The 14,695-nt window shown below is 41.6% G+C and overlaps 2 protein-coding genes across 3 annotated transcripts; both read right to left on the bottom strand.

Annotated features, from left to right (window-relative positions):
• Window positions 1-382: 382 nt before the first annotated feature.
• LOC132263414 (titin homolog) lies at window positions 383-11,437 on the bottom strand. 2 transcript variants are annotated; one of them, XM_059763172.1, is made up of 10 exons: window positions 11,139-11,436; window positions 10,801-10,985; window positions 10,213-10,740; window positions 7,679-10,153; window positions 5,395-7,564; window positions 2,241-5,324; window positions 2,065-2,181; window positions 1,798-2,005; window positions 1,614-1,735; window positions 383-1,554 (listed from the first exon to the last, which is right to left on the bottom strand). In XM_059763172.1, the coding sequence occupies exons 1-10, from the start codon at window positions 11,284-11,286 to the stop codon at window positions 1,223-1,225; spliced, it is 9,369 nt and encodes a 3,122-aa protein (XP_059619155.1). In that variant the 5' UTR covers window positions 11,287-11,436; the 3' UTR covers window positions 383-1,222. The 2 variants fall into 2 exon arrangements, with proteins under 2 accessions (XP_059619155.1, XP_059619154.1); XM_059763171.1 differs by having other exon boundaries at window positions 5,395-10,153; window positions 11,139-11,437.
• A 193-nt stretch (window positions 11,438-11,630) lies between these two features.
• LOC132262248 (uncharacterized) lies at window positions 11,631-12,641 on the bottom strand. Its single transcript, XM_059761449.1, has 2 exons — window positions 12,461-12,641; window positions 11,631-12,398 (listed from the first exon to the last, which is right to left on the bottom strand). Exons 1-2 carry the CDS (start codon window positions 12,575-12,577, stop codon window positions 11,670-11,672), a joined length of 846 nt encoding a protein of 281 aa, XP_059617432.1. The 5' UTR covers window positions 12,578-12,641; the 3' UTR covers window positions 11,631-11,669.
• Between the last annotated feature and the right edge of the window lie 2,054 nt (window positions 12,642-14,695).

Genomic DNA, 14,695 nt, shown 5'->3' with positions numbered 1-14,695 from the left:
TTCACACACGTTCATTCAATCATGGAGAAATTCTTGCCTCAACAGAACAAGCGCTTCTGCAAGAAAAGTACCCTCACTTCCGGATGACAAAAATGGTTCGAGCACAAAAAGCGTTATCTTAATTAATATGCAACTGCTATCGTTATGAATTTCAGCACCCAACCATCGATTATCACTTTTACAATAAACAGTTTAGAGCCATTGACCGCCTCATCTACCGTGACTTTGACGATATACATTTTAGTAAGATCTTTACAGCAACGCTGTCGCTGAATTCTCATCTCTCTCGCTCTCGCTTCACACTCATTTTACTTACACACGCGTTGGGAAGAGCGGGCAGAGCAGAGCAGATGACTTTCATCAAATTATTCTCATGATCCTCTCTCATTATCATAAATGGTATATTTCACCTACATATTCTTCCTTCTTAACTCACTAGCATCTCTCATTCCTTGTAAACACTATGCACTTCGTCCTATGCAACTTTACATACATTTACACTATATTTTTCTCTTAATTCTCTTATTAAATGGTAATTAAATTTAACTTTCAATTAATAGTTATATGTGACAATTCATTCGCTCACTTTTGATGATTATTTGCTTTAGTTTATCGTTTTTTTTTATCTCTCTTGTGATGATTTAATGCAAAAATGTCTCTTCTTAATGCTTTTCATGTTAAATAAATATTATTTTTAGAGTTATTATAGACAATATAGAACTTCTTTACTAGGCCCTACCAAATAATTTTTTCTTCAATTGCATTTAATGTTGATTTTTTCTTAAAAATAAAACATCTTCTTCAGAGAGAATTCTCTTTTTTATCTCTTCACTCAAAAATGGAAACAATGAGGAATCTTCCATTCCTTGTCCAATTCTCTCAAACAATCAATAAAATTGTATTTATTCTCAACATTCAAGAGAACGGACGGGATCTAATATTTGATCTAAATTACATTTTTCTCCTTCGTACAATCTAGCAAAAGAAATATCAATTATACCATTTTACTTGCTCTTATGCAGTGTTTAGTATACTCTCAAAAAATACACTATATCTGCTTGTAGAAACATACTAAAGTCTCCCATCTTCAATAATCTTCTTCTCTAAACCCTATAGACTATGTATAAATAATGGTAAGAACTCTGAAAATTTTATATACACAGCATACATAGTTTTCTTCTCCCTTCTTTTGTGACAAATAAATTACTTACGTGATTCTCTTTTATGACTCCAGATCATCTTGCTGTGAGCTAAAGTAGCTCACGAGTCCACTAAATTCACTCGAGCTGCCTTGTTGCTCCACATGCGCAGGTGAATTGCTGTAGCTGTGCGGTGACGAGGATTTCAGCGTCTCGAATTGACTGTACGGCACTGCCTGAGTTGTGGCACTAGCCGTAGAAGTCGTGGTCGGAGACTCTTCCGTTGAGGCTGCTGGCGTGGAAGTTACAGCAGGAGCGACAGTTGGTGATGCCGTTGAGGCTGTTGTTGCTTGCTGTTGTGCCGCTTGTGATGGAGGAGCGTAGAATCCACCGAATTGGGGTGGTAAATAAGGACCTGTCGAGTAAATAAACATTGTAATATTTCTTCAATTCCAACATTTCATATCAACCTACTCTGATACTCCTGTGGAGGAGGACCACGGATCCCAAGCGCAGGATCCAGAGATTGCAGTTGATGATGAAGCAGTGATTGTTGTCCTTGATAGCCATGACCAGGATACATTGGCCCAGATCCTCTGCAATTAATAAATTTCCTAGTGCTTATCATCCAGCAAACTTTACCTAATTTATACTATACCTGAAGATCCCATGTGGTCCAGGAACACCACGCTGCTCCGGTGAGACGTACAATCCTGGCCTGTCGCTCAAACCATTATTCACAGAACCAGCAGCAGAGGATGATGGAGGTGTTCCTGCAAAATTTGCCCTCAGATGATGCAGGCTCATATTGAGCGATGAGTGTCCCAAATGATGAGGTGAAGGAAAATACCGTGATCCTGGTAAACCTGTCAAATGAAAACACTTCATAAGCAAAACGCACAAACCTTATGTAAAATAGTTATACCTTGAGCACCGAAAGGTCCTGGCAAAGGTCTCATTTGCTGCTGTAATCTGGACAGAATAGCCCCACCACTGCTTCCGGGAGGATACAATTGAGATGGTGTCACTTTCTTATTGGCTTCTGCAATATAAATTTCAATCAGTTTTGCTACTAGCCCTTGAAGTACAATTGAAACTCACCTGATGCTGCTGGAGGCGCTTCCAGTCTCTCAGCCAGAATTGGATTGGATGATGTAGGCTCAGAATCACCCTTCATAGCTCCAGAAATCGTAGTGATCTGTGCACCAGGAATATTGTCTCTCAATGGGGTGATCTTTTTCCTCCTGCCACGCTTCTTTGGATCCAGATCCATCTTAGATTCAGCAGCTGATGGACTTCCCTGTACAGACAATACTGTAGTCGGAATTACAGGTTCTCCAGCTGCTGATACCACAGCATTCGGCGCCTGAAGCACTGACGGTCGCTCCATATTGGCCAATTGGGCCGTAATCGAAGATGGTGGCATAGAAGTTGGCGGTGCAGAAGTTGGTCCCGGATAGAATGGATCCGATCGTGCCTTCGCCTCAGCCATTGCTTGAAGTTCAAGCTTAGATTTCCGACCACGCTTCTTTGGCACCAATCCAGCCTTGGTTAATTTCACAGATGGATGCTCAGGATCCATCTCATGAAGAGGCTGCTGCATGTGTATTGCACCCGGCGGATAGGGCATCGGAACAGTGGGTCTCAGTACTGGGTGTTGCAACGGATGACGTTGACCACCAGCTAACTGAGGAGCAACGGGTATCCTAATCTGGCCAGGCAGCATTTGACTCGGCTCCTGATGCGCGGGCGGATAAGTGGGAACAGTCAGAGGAGGAGGAGGAGGAGGAGGAGCAGCAGTAGGGAGTGCTGCCGGCATTGCCTCCAATTTCTCCTTAGCCTCAGCTTTCCTATTCATCTCAGCCTCCCTCAGCTTCTTATTCCTGATAGCCTCACCTGCCAACTTCAGCTGTTGCTGTGCAAAAGATTCATCCTCCATCATTTTCGCTATCTCTTCCTCATTCATGTCTTCCGGATTGAAATCAGCAGCCGGAATGGAAGCCGCAGCTGATGGTCGTAAGTCAACATCGAGAGCCTTGGCGGTTTGAATAACCTGAGGAGGGACCGTTGAGATTGAATCTGAAGGTATTACGCCAGGAACAGCATCCTCAGGTGGAGAAGCTGGTGCTTCCGAGAGCCTCACGCGCAATGGTTCCAACTTTGGAGTTGCAATCTCTTTAGCTCCTTCAGTATTCTTCGCTGCCAGCATTCTTTTGATCTCCTCTTGCTTCTTGATGAACATCTCACGCTCCTCAGGCGGAGTATCTGGACGCTTCACACCAGGCTTTATGCCATCATCGGAACTATCATCGTAGTAATCTTCCAGGAAATTGATCTTTTTCCCACGAGTTCTTCGTGTGACTTCGCGCTCATCATCCGACTTTAGAGCATCTGACTTCTTCTTCTTTAAGCCCACTCTAAAGGTCTCCTCCTCATCATCTTCTCTCTTCTTCGGCTTTTTCTTCGCCACCATCGAGGGCTTATCGGAAGGCCTTGGGGGAGGTTTCCTGGGTGGAGCTTTCTTCTTACGAGATCTCCAGTCATCACTGTCACTCCCAGAATCCGTGTCATCACACAAATCATCACTATCGATATCCTCCTCGTCCTCATCCTCATCATCTGACTCATCGAAGTCAGAAAAGTCAGAATCTTCCTTCTTCCTCTTCTTTTTCGCCGGCGGCTCCTCTGGCTCATCAGAGTCATTGTCATTTATAAAGTCCTCATCGTAGACCTTATGACGAGACCTCACAGATCTCCTAGTCGTTATACCGGCTTTATTGTTCTTCTTACGCAGCAATTCCAACTCCATTGAACTCTCACTGCCACTCGATAGCGATTCAGCCGAGTCCTCAGAGTCAGGAGAACTCTCCTGGAAGTCCTCATCGGATCCATCATCCTCCGAACTGATATCCAGTGTGTTAAGCTTGCGATTTTTCTTCTTTTGCAGGGCAATTTTCTTTCTCCCACTTAATCGAATAGGTTCAGAATCACTGCTCTCCTCATTTTTCACCGCAGCTGGAGTTTCAGCCTCTGACTCGCTCTTGTCTGTTGGTGCGCCTTCCTTCTCAGTCTGTGCCTCCAATTGTCTCAGCTTTTCCTCCTTATCCGCCTCTATAATAGTCGATATGTCCTTTCCCCTTCCGAGATTACCAGCACCAGTGACGGGCACGTCATCTTCAAATGGTGACAAGCCCTCCTCCATCACCGCGATCTCATCCTTGATCGCCGAATTGATGAGATCATCGTACTCATTGAAGCGATAGCTCACATTGGCCTGCCGTCTCTTTCTCAGCTTATAGATTGGCTCATTGTCTGAACTGTTGTCATCTGATGAAGAGGACGATGATGACTTGGCCTTAATGCTCCTGCTTCGACTGCGAGAAGTTGCTTTAGACATCTCTTCCGCCTTGATAATGTTCTCCTGACACACAGAATTGAAGGTTTGACGCTGCAACCTTAGTTCTTCCTTCTCTTTCTCCTCAATCATCCCATCCAATTCTCCAAGCTTTGCATTAAGATTCTCCAGCAATTTGCCATGTTGACAGGGTGGACAGAACCAGTCACCCTCTGGAATAACAAAAAGCACTGGCTTCAGACAGGAGCAATGGTAACCCTTGTCACAGCTGTCACACAACAGAATCCATTCCGGATGGTCGTGCTTCCCACACTTTTGACAAGCATGATCAGGATTATCGTCTTCTGCATCCTCAGGATCCTTCCTCACTGTTCTCGCCATCTTTGTAGGCACTCCACTATCATCCTCGAGATCACTCTCAGGAGAGAATTCATGATCAGACTTAAATAGCGGAGATCCCACATATTCAGGCTCCAATCCATCCTCCTCCTCTTCCACATCTTCTTCACTCTCGGATGTTCCGGTGCCGGAATGCCATTTCGCCTGATTTGACTTCTTCTTAGGTCCTCTCTTCTTCTTCTCCAGATTCTGCTTATACTCCTCATCACTGTCTGACTCCGGTGAAGGCACATAGTCATCCTGCTCCTGCTTTTTCTTTCTTATAGCTTCCTCTTTCATCTTCTGCAAAGCGATTTCTTCCATTTTCCGCCTCTCTGCCTCTTCCTTAATCTTCAGCTGTGCAATCCTCCGCGACTGTCTCACCACAGGCTGATCGTCAGGCTCTTCGATGATGGCATTCTCATCAATGTCCAAACCCAGTCGACGAATCGCTGAAATTAAAACAAACATAAACATTATCTTCTAGTCTAGTTTATACGTAAAAACAAAACATTTTCTTACTCTTCTTCTTGTCGAAATCTTCAGCCATATTCTGAGGCCTTCGGCCACCACGTCCTCTCCCTCTTCCTCGTCCACTTAATGGCTTCTTTTCAACAACACTCTCCTTGGCTTCAGTTTCCTCCTTCTCAGTTACAATCTGGTTCTTATCAATCTTAGACACTGGTATCAAGTCTTCCAGCTGTTCATCAGCGTCTTCTTTCTCCTCCGCCTTTACTGGTTTCCTTCCTCTTGTCTTCTCTGGCTTCACTTCCGCAATTGGCGACTCTATTTTCATCTCCTCAGCTTGAACCTGCTCCACTTCAATTGGCCTTCTTCCTCGAGTCTTCCGACCCACCCTTATAATTGTCGCTGGTGGTTCATAATCCATAGACAAATTCAGAATTGAATCTGGTTTTTGTTCTGGTAACTTTTCTTCATTCTCTTCGACTTTTTTCAATTCCACTTCCTGCACTTCTTCCTTTACTTCTTCCTTAATTGCCTCAAATGCAGATTCATCATTTACTTCTTCCACTTTCTTTGCAAGCCCTATCAATCCCTCATGCACCACTTCCATCCGCTCATCCTTTTTACATTCAACTACTTTCACCCTTTTTCCTTCATCAGACAAGACTGCATCATCAGATAATCTCCTCTTTTTCCCCTCATGACTTTCCATTGTCTGTACTGTTGAAGCTTCTGGAAAGAATGTCTTTGCCTGCACCAATGTCTTCACTTCTGACATATCCAAAACTTTCTCTTCCTGCGCCTCCTCTGACATCTTCATCTCATTATTATTGTCCGTCTGCGCAGGCACACTCTCAGGCAAATCAGGCTTCGGGGATTCTGGTTTGTCAGACACTGCTGATGGAGGCCCATCATCGAATTCTGGCGATGAGAGAGAATCTTCGTCAGCATCTTTCACTTCGCCAGATTCTATAGGAATTTTTTCCAACAAATCCTTCGATTTCAGATTATCATCATCAAGAAATTCATCCTTAGACGCTGCAATAGTTTCTGACTGCTCTTCTACTCGATTTAATTCTACATTCTGTGAAATCTTGACTGGTTTAGGCACTTCATCAACTGGTTTTTCTTCCTCTTTTACTTCCTCGACAATCTCTTCAGCTGTTGGTTGTTTAGCAACGTCTATGGATTTATCAGGAACATCTTCTTCTGCTTCTTCCAACTCCATAGGAACTTCATCGATCGTCAATTTACCTCCACTGCCAACTGAAGATTCGTCAAATTGTTCGTGCGTCACAAGCTCAAATGTTGAAGTTTCAGGATCATCTTCAAGCTCCATCGGTGTACAATCAATCGCAGAAGTTGCAGATTCCTTCATATCACCTTCATTATTCTCATGCGCTAAAGAAGTGTTTGCTTCTGTGACTATTTGAGGCTCAGGCAATTCCTCCAATTCCATAGGAACACATGCAGTTTCAGGCACAGACTGTATATCTTCTGAACTCTCCTCAACTTTAGTTTCATCATTAAGAATATCCTTTACAGGATCGCATTCATTTAGCGCAATTTCCGAGGGAATCTCCATTTCACTTTGATCTTTTACCTCTTTCTCAATAGTCTGTTGTGAAGTCTCAGCGATAGCTTCAACATTATCACAATCTAAATTTGTAAGTTGATTTTCTGTTACACTTTCTTGAGATTCCAATTCAAGATCTTCAGGAGAGTCTATATCTTCCAATATCTGTTCATCTTCCGCTTTACTTTCCATTACATCATCCTGTGGAACTGAATCTTCAGAAGTTTTATCAATCAGTTCTTCTACATATTTAGTTGATATTTCCTCTTCTTGTTCTGCTATGCATTTTGAGGATTCGCCTTCAATATTTTCTACAACTGCTGGTAACTCATTAACTTCTTTATGTTTTTCATCAGACATTTCCTCATCCAGAGGAATTTCATCCATAACTTCATTAGTGTTTACTAAATTCTTATCTAGAGAGACGTTTAATAATTGATCAGAAAATTCTGTCTTCGTATCTTTTTCGGCTATATCAGAAGATTCAACATTATCAGGGTGTGACTGAATTTCTGTTTCACTCCTCAGCTGCATTTGCTCAGGTTCTTCAACTTCATTTAGTTTAGGAGATTCTGTACTTGGAGTATCAATAGTTTCTTCTGTAATCAAAACCTCATCGACATTTGCAGGCTCGATTTTCTCTGATTCACCCTTTGGAATTGAATGATCATTATTCGACGTTGAAAGCTTATCAATTGTTTGTGCTTCAATGATCAAAAATTCTTCATCCATTTTTACTGATTCATTTTCTTCTGGTTTACTCACCGGAATTGTAGAATCAATAAGTGATGTTGATGACTGTTCATTAGGTTGTTCCTCAGTGATCAAAACTCCTTCATTTACTCTTGCAGATTCAATTTCCTCTGATAAACTTTCCTGAACTATAGAATCATCAACTGATGCTGACGGCTTGTCAGTGGTAGATTCTTCTGTTATTGAAGCGTCTCCTTCGATTTCTGAAGGTTCATTTTCCTCTGATATATTCTCCGTAAGCATAGAATCATCAACTGATGCTGAAGGTTTGTCAGTGGTAGATTCTTCTGTTATTGAAGCGTCTTCCTTGACTTCTAAAGGTTCATTTTTGTCTGATTTATTCTCCGTAATCACAGAATCATCATGTGATGCTGACGGCTCAGTGGTAGACTTTTCTGTTATTGAAGCGTCTTCTTCGAGTTTTAAAGGTTGATCTTCCTCTGATATATTCTCCGTAAGCACAGAATCATCAAGTGATACTGAAGGCTCAGTGGCAGGTTCTTCTGTTATTAAAACAATTTCCTCGGCTCTTTCAGATTCAATTTCCTCTGATAAACTCTCCTGAACTATAGAATCATCAGCTGTTGCTGAAGGTTTGTCAGTGGAAAATTCTTCTCTTGTTGAAACGTCTTCCTCGACTTCTGAAGGTTCATTTTCCTCTGATATATTTTCCTGAACTATGGAATCATCAATTGTTGCTGAAGGTTTGTCAGTGGTAGATTCTTCTGTTATTGAAGCGTCTTCCTCTACTTCTAAAAGTTCATTTTTCTCTGATTTATTCTCCGTAATCACGGAATCATCATGTGATGCTGAAGGCTCATTGGTAAATTCCATTTTATTATCTTCCATTACTGTCGCAATCGTACTTTTTTCTGTTTCTGACGTTGAATGTTTCTCAGAAACAACAGTTTGTGCCTCAATATCACTGTCATCCCGAAGCAATTCATCCTCAGTGAATATTCTTCCTTGTGGAGTTTCTTGATCTTCAATAAATTCCTCATCAATGAGTAAATCATTTTCAGTAATATCCTTTTCTTGTTTATCTTGCTGTTGTTCCATGCTTGGTATTTCTACTGGATTTTCTTCCATTTCTTTCAAATCCACCTTTGTCTCCTCAGAAATTTCATCAACCTCCATTTCATCTACTTTTGACATTTTCCCTTCTTCAGATGTTTTTGGTTCTTGTAAAAAATCTAAAGATAATAATTCTTGATTGTTTGTTGCGTTGTTATTAGATGCTTCTTCAACAGGTGGTTTTTCTTCCTCTACAGTCTCTGTATCCATTTGTACATCATCCTTCGTCTTAGGAATTTCAGGCGGTTGTTCAGAAGTTTCAATTGCTTCTTCCTCAGCTACAGTTTCTTTTAAAGGTTCTTCTTCTTTTACATTTGCCACCGGATCTTCAGGAATCGCCGTTGATTCTTCACTAATTTCCATTTTTTCCACATTTTCAATTATCTCACTTTCATCGATGTTTTCTTGAGTTGGTTTTTCAACAGTGTCAATTTTCTTATCTTTCTCTTCAGTTATTAACTTTTCTTCAGTTGTCTCAACAGTTAACACTTCAGCTTTACCTGTTTCTTCTTCCTTTTCAGGTTTATATTCTGTTGGCTGCGAACTCCCTGTCGACACTTCCAAAGTTTCTTCACTTGTATTTGACACTTTATCCACTTCATGTTTCTCTTGGTCATTTTTCAAATCATTTTCACTGGTTTTTAAGGCTTCTGTTTTCACATTATCTTTACTACACTCTCCCGTCTCTTCACTGCAGTAACCCTTCTTGTCATTCGCCGAATTTCCTGACTCACTCTTCTCATCTTCACTCACTTCTGGTTTTTCCCCGAAGCCAAACCCCAAAGATACGGGCTGCTTCATTGGGCTGAGCTTCAGACAACCAGGTTGACCAAAGAAGAACATCGGTTTCGATTGTGTTGGCGATTTCTCATCATCTTTTGTGTTTCCAACATCACAATCAGCACCACTGCCCTCACCGAAAATATACAATGTGTCCTCCTCTATCGTCTCACTGCACTCAAACATTGCATTCCCACCTTCACAGTCCCTTCCACTCCCGGATCCCTTCACAATCATCACGGGTTCTTCGATAACTTCATCTTCACTCTCTTCCTCTTCCTGTTCTTCTTCTTCCTCCTCTTCTTCCTCTTCTTCTTCTTCCTCGCCGGACTCGTCCTCCTCATTTTGCTCTTCTGAGGATTCCTCTTCCTGCACGAAAGCCGTCTTCTTTGAGTCCATCTTCTTAAATTTGTTGATTTTATCAAGATTTGATTTTCCCAGCAGTGTCAATCGCTCCACTTTTGGTTTCTTTAGCACTGCGTCTGGAATTTGGAGTTTCTCCTCCTCCATTTCGTTTCCAACAGCCAATCGCTTGCTATACCGCTGACTTCTCGAGCTTCTTGAAGACTGCTTTACAAATGACGACACTAACGATGGTTTGTTGTATTTATTCTTGTGTCCCTCAGTCTTTAGCTGAAAGAAAACCATTTCATTAGAAATTAAAGTTAGTAAAAAGAAACAATATTACTTACAGGCTGTGAAGGAAGTTTCTCTAGAGGTTCATGTGATTTTTCTTCCTCTTCTTCTTCGTCATCACTGCTCTCTTCGTCATCTTCTTGGATCTTCTCTTCAATTACCTCTTCTGTTTTCACTTCTTTACTCTCTTCATGCTTTCTTTTGGGAAGCAATGCATCATCTGATAAGGATGTCGAGTTTGAATCCTGCTTTACCAGTACATGCTCCCCCTTTATTAGCTGATTGCTGTTACTACTACTGTCCTCATCCACCAAACCCTCCAAATTCGGCACAATGGGTTCATTCCCGTTCAGGACAGCTATTAGTTTCACCAGTTCATCGCGATTTGTCGCTACAACGCGCCAAGTCTCTTCATCAAGGTGTTCTTGATAGATTCTCAGATTGCACTTCTGATCCAAGGTGCTCCAATAAGCATTACCCTCTTTGTCGCGCCCCAGGGGCAGAGGCCTGAGTTCGTTCGCGGCAATCCCATTGACGGCCGTCTTAAAGCGGATGTTGGAATCAAACTGGGTGTCCAGTAAGGCCTGATAAGTACAATACAAGCAATTAGATTATCACACACGTTGGCATATAATTTCACCCACCTTGAGGATCCGTAGTCTCACAGGGAGCCTCAGCTTCTTGTACCCGAACTTCTCCAGCTCCCAGGCGTCCACAGTGGAGAAGGAATGAGAGAACTTAACCAGAGATCGCTCCCACTTGTCCGGACGCACAGTGTACTTGGTCTTCCGCATCAATTTAATGTGCAAATCCATCAACTCAGGCGCCACTGGAGCCCAAAAGTGAGAAAAAACGACAATATAAACAATCTTGACATTTGCCTCCTGTGTTTTTGTTGCATTGTTTGGCCTCCGTTTGGGACAGCCAAACAGGGTGGGATGCACAGTGGGAACACCCTCTTCGTCTGCGTCCTGCTGCTCACCTTCCTCCATATCCTCTAGCATCGTCTGCAGCTCCGCCACATCCGGATGTTCCACGCCACACAGCGTGGCGAATTTGTCGAGAAATGCACAAATAATTGCGAAATTGGGGTCGTCAACACAGTGCAAGGCATCTTTTTCCGACGCCATTTTTCCCTACAGTCACAATTAATCACACCTTTTGCCACAATTTCACCGACATCTACAACACGTACAGTACAAAATTGTGTTTTTCCGCTTGCACGGCACTATTTACAACAATTTTCAGTTGCATTTTCGCGCTTTTTCACGATAAAAATTGAGAATAAAATTTCATCGCGCACTAGACAAACGACGAATGTTTTGAGAGGTGTGAGCCACTGCGGCGGCGTGCAGCGATGACAGCGACATTCTCCGAAAACTGTTATACGCGGCCTATGCGAAATTGAGCGATAATTTCAAACACACGAAAAATCAAGGAAAAATGTATTTATTTATCAAAAAACACTCGTCTATTTCTTCATCTCCCGGGAATTTAAACACAAACATTATTATCAATTCTCGATGCATCTCTTGGGCAGGGGAATCTTGGAGTTGCCGCGATTCCCTTTGGCACTGGTGAAGACGCTCAGCGGACGGTTATCCAAATTATTCATGCCCTTACGCACAGTCTTCGCATTAGACTCTGCAGTTCGCGGAGCTCCTCTATTGGCCAGACAGCTTAGAGGAGTTCTAGCGCCTTCTTGACCCACAATCGACAGCTTGGGAGTAAAATTCTGACCTGCATTTTCGTCCTGGAAAACATTTAGAACAGATTTGGGTGTTGCATCCTCACACTCATTCTTATCCACATCGTCTTGAAAAACGAAGGGTGTTCTGTCTATCCCCGGTGACCGAGGATCAATAGCGTTCTCAACAGGCGCAGATTCCGGTGGACGGTAATCAAAATTCGTCTCCAAAGGCTTCTTTTCCTCATCAAAACTTTCGAAATCAATTTTAGATAGCGCCGACTCGAAGCTCTCAGATGCGCTGTCTTCCTCCTGTTCACTTTCCAATAATGTCACTGGTACTACTTCCTCCAGCTCTGGTGGTAGTGTGAGAGGAGTTCTTTGGACACCCTGGGATGGAGACCTCGGGTCCATTGAATTTGTCTGTACATGGAGCTGCTCCAATTGCGTTGTCCGTGGAAAGAGCGCCTCATAACTCCCACTGAGAGGCGTCTGGATATCCGTCGTGAGATCCTGCGCTTTGGTGATCTTGCTGTGAGACTGTTTCTGCAGAACCTGTGTAAAAATTAAAAACATAAATCCGGGAACAAAATCCAAACATTTTACAGAAATCTCACGCTCATGGGAGTTCGGGAAATATGAAGAGATGGTGATCGAGGATCAGTTTGCTGCCTCTCCTCGGAAGCTTTCTCACTGCTTAGCTCCCGGAAGAGTTTACTGTACGAAATACCCATCGGAAAAGTCGGGAAACTGGAATAAATGAAGGAAAAGCAGAGCGTCTCGCTGAACGTTTCAAACTGGTTACCAAACTGAAGTAATAACAAAAAAGTGACATCTAGCGACACGCGCGCCCGATAAAACCTGGCTTGAGCCAGTTCATGGGACTGGCTTGAGCCGAGGCTCACGTTCACAAGTGAATTTCCCTTGTGATTCCTTAAACTGGCTTATGACACCAGGAAGAAACGTTTGTATGACAAACGCACGGGGCATGTCGCATCTTTTCATGAGCCATTCACTAGTGATTGTATGGCGCGACTAAAGCCACTCTTCAGCCATTTCACAAGCCCGAGCTAAAGCGATTCTCAGGGTCTTTCACAAGCATTGGGCGGTGTCCGGGCACAAGGGGGGCTAGTGAATTGGCTCAAGCCACGCCAAAGGACTTTCCAATGAGAAATATATTAAAAATCATGATATTAATTTTGTTCAAAATATTTATTTTCCATTAACTTTGATGACATTTTTCCTTGTTTTCCTGTAATAATAAAAACGTTAATCAAATGCAAATTACTTATTCTATTAGAATTTCAATTTGACCTTATTTCTGGTATAATTTAAAAATTTGTAATATATAATTTTTGGACTCTTTTTAAAATACTTCTTCTGACAAATATAAAGAGTTTTAGATAAATTTAGTGAAATAATGGGCATTACAAATATTTATGGACCAAATTGCTTTATTCATTTTTAAGGTTTTACGGCCAACTTTATTCTTACTGAGACACTCAAATATTCATTTTTTTAATGAAAGAATTTCAAATACAGTATATTAAATTCTTCGCCTTTAAAGGAGGATTTTTTTTAATCTATTAATTATCTAAAAAATATTATAATTAAAAAACAATACTCCTGGAGTGGTCCGAATGGCTGCATTCTCTTCGCTGGAAGTATCAGCAACGCCAGATGGTCGTTTTCTTTTGCCGGTTATCCGCTTTGCGAGTTGATTCCTTATTCCTGGGAAGATCCTTTGAATGGCTGCGGCTGTTAAAATATTTAAAACATAAATTATTAGTTTTTAATGATACTATATTTTTGTTAATACAAAAATTAAAATATTTATGCAAAAATGAATTTAAAATTTCTGATACACGCACAAAAAATATTAAATGAACGTTTTTATTTAAAAATAGTAATTTTTTAGAATAAAAATAACTTACTTTTGCATTATTTGATGATTCTTTTCCCGTTGAATGAAGTTAGGAATGCACTTTGATCCATCGAGTCCTGAAAGAGAGAAATAAATATTTAAAGAAAAAGCTAAGGACATTATTAACAAAAATCCTTAAACTTAAAAAAGTATCTAAAAAAATATCGGTTTTTTTTAGATACTAGCTAGCCCCAGTGGAGCCTCAACTGATCCCCAAGGCCTTCTCAGCAGATTCTTTTGCGAATTTACACGACAATTTTGAGACGGCATTTTTCACGTAATTTTCGAACATTTTCCGCGGAATCGGAACGGACGCACAACAGAGAAGCCGGTGTGCATTTTCCGAGAAAAGTCGCAAGTCCCAGACTATTTTCTGGCGTGAAAATCGTCGAACAATTGCATCACTTCTCGCGGAAACAAAACACAACATTTTCACGTAAAGCCACTCGAATTTCTTCAGTATAACAACACAATGGCCCTCTTGGGGGGTCAATGTATGATCTCCAAGGCAATAATTGGGTCCTTACCTGCTTAATTTAATGCAAATTTCCAGAGATTTGTTGATACACGTTGAGCACTGTTAGAAACGTCAAATCACTGCGCGCTTCACTTTACTCCTCGCATTGTGAAATAGAAGGCAGCAATCCTCACTCATACACAAACACAAACATGACAATGCGCCGCGTTCGCGTGTATTTGGAAGCAGTTGTGAAACACTAAATAATTTCATTAGAGAATCACTAGCCAATTCACTACCTTCAGCCCGGAGTTTACCGGGCGTGGCGCGGTCGAGCGATTTTATTGAACTGGTTAAGATTTGAAACTAATATGCAACGGAAAATAAATTAACCCTCATCATACTTCTATAAAAAAAAACTCATGATAGTTCTAATAAGTCTTTCTATTCGTATTGAAGAAATAAAACACA

This window comes from Phlebotomus argentipes, unplaced genomic scaffold (assembly GCF_947086385.1).
Source record: "Phlebotomus argentipes unplaced genomic scaffold, Phlebotomus argentipes genome assembly contig_15, whole genome shotgun sequence".
NCBI classification, from domain to species: domain Eukaryota; kingdom Metazoa; phylum Arthropoda; class Insecta; order Diptera; family Psychodidae; genus Phlebotomus; species Phlebotomus argentipes.
The sequence above is the reverse complement of the archived record's forward strand: the minus strand, read 5'-3'. Positions and strand labels throughout refer to the sequence as shown.

Coding starts and splice junctions, on each gene's coding strand:
- LOC132263414 (XM_059763171.1), bottom strand. CDS start 11,286: ATGGCGTCGGAAAAAGATGCCTTGCACTGTGTTGACGACCCCAATTTC. Junction 5,325..5,394: donor AGATTTCGACAAGAAGAAGA/GTAAGAAAATGT, acceptor TTTTAATTTCAG/CGATTCGTCGACTGGGTTTG. Junction 2,006..2,064: donor AGGACCTTTCGGTGCTCAAG/GTATAACTATTT, acceptor TTCATTTGACAG/GTTTACCAGGATCACGGTAT.
- LOC132262248 (XM_059761449.1), bottom strand. CDS start 12,577: ATGGGTATTTCGTACAGTAAACTCTTCCGGGAGCTAAGCAGTGAGAAA. Junction 12,399..12,460: donor TTTCCCGAACTCCCATGAGC/GTGAGATTTCTG, acceptor ATTTTTACACAG/GTTCTGCAGAAACAGTCTCA.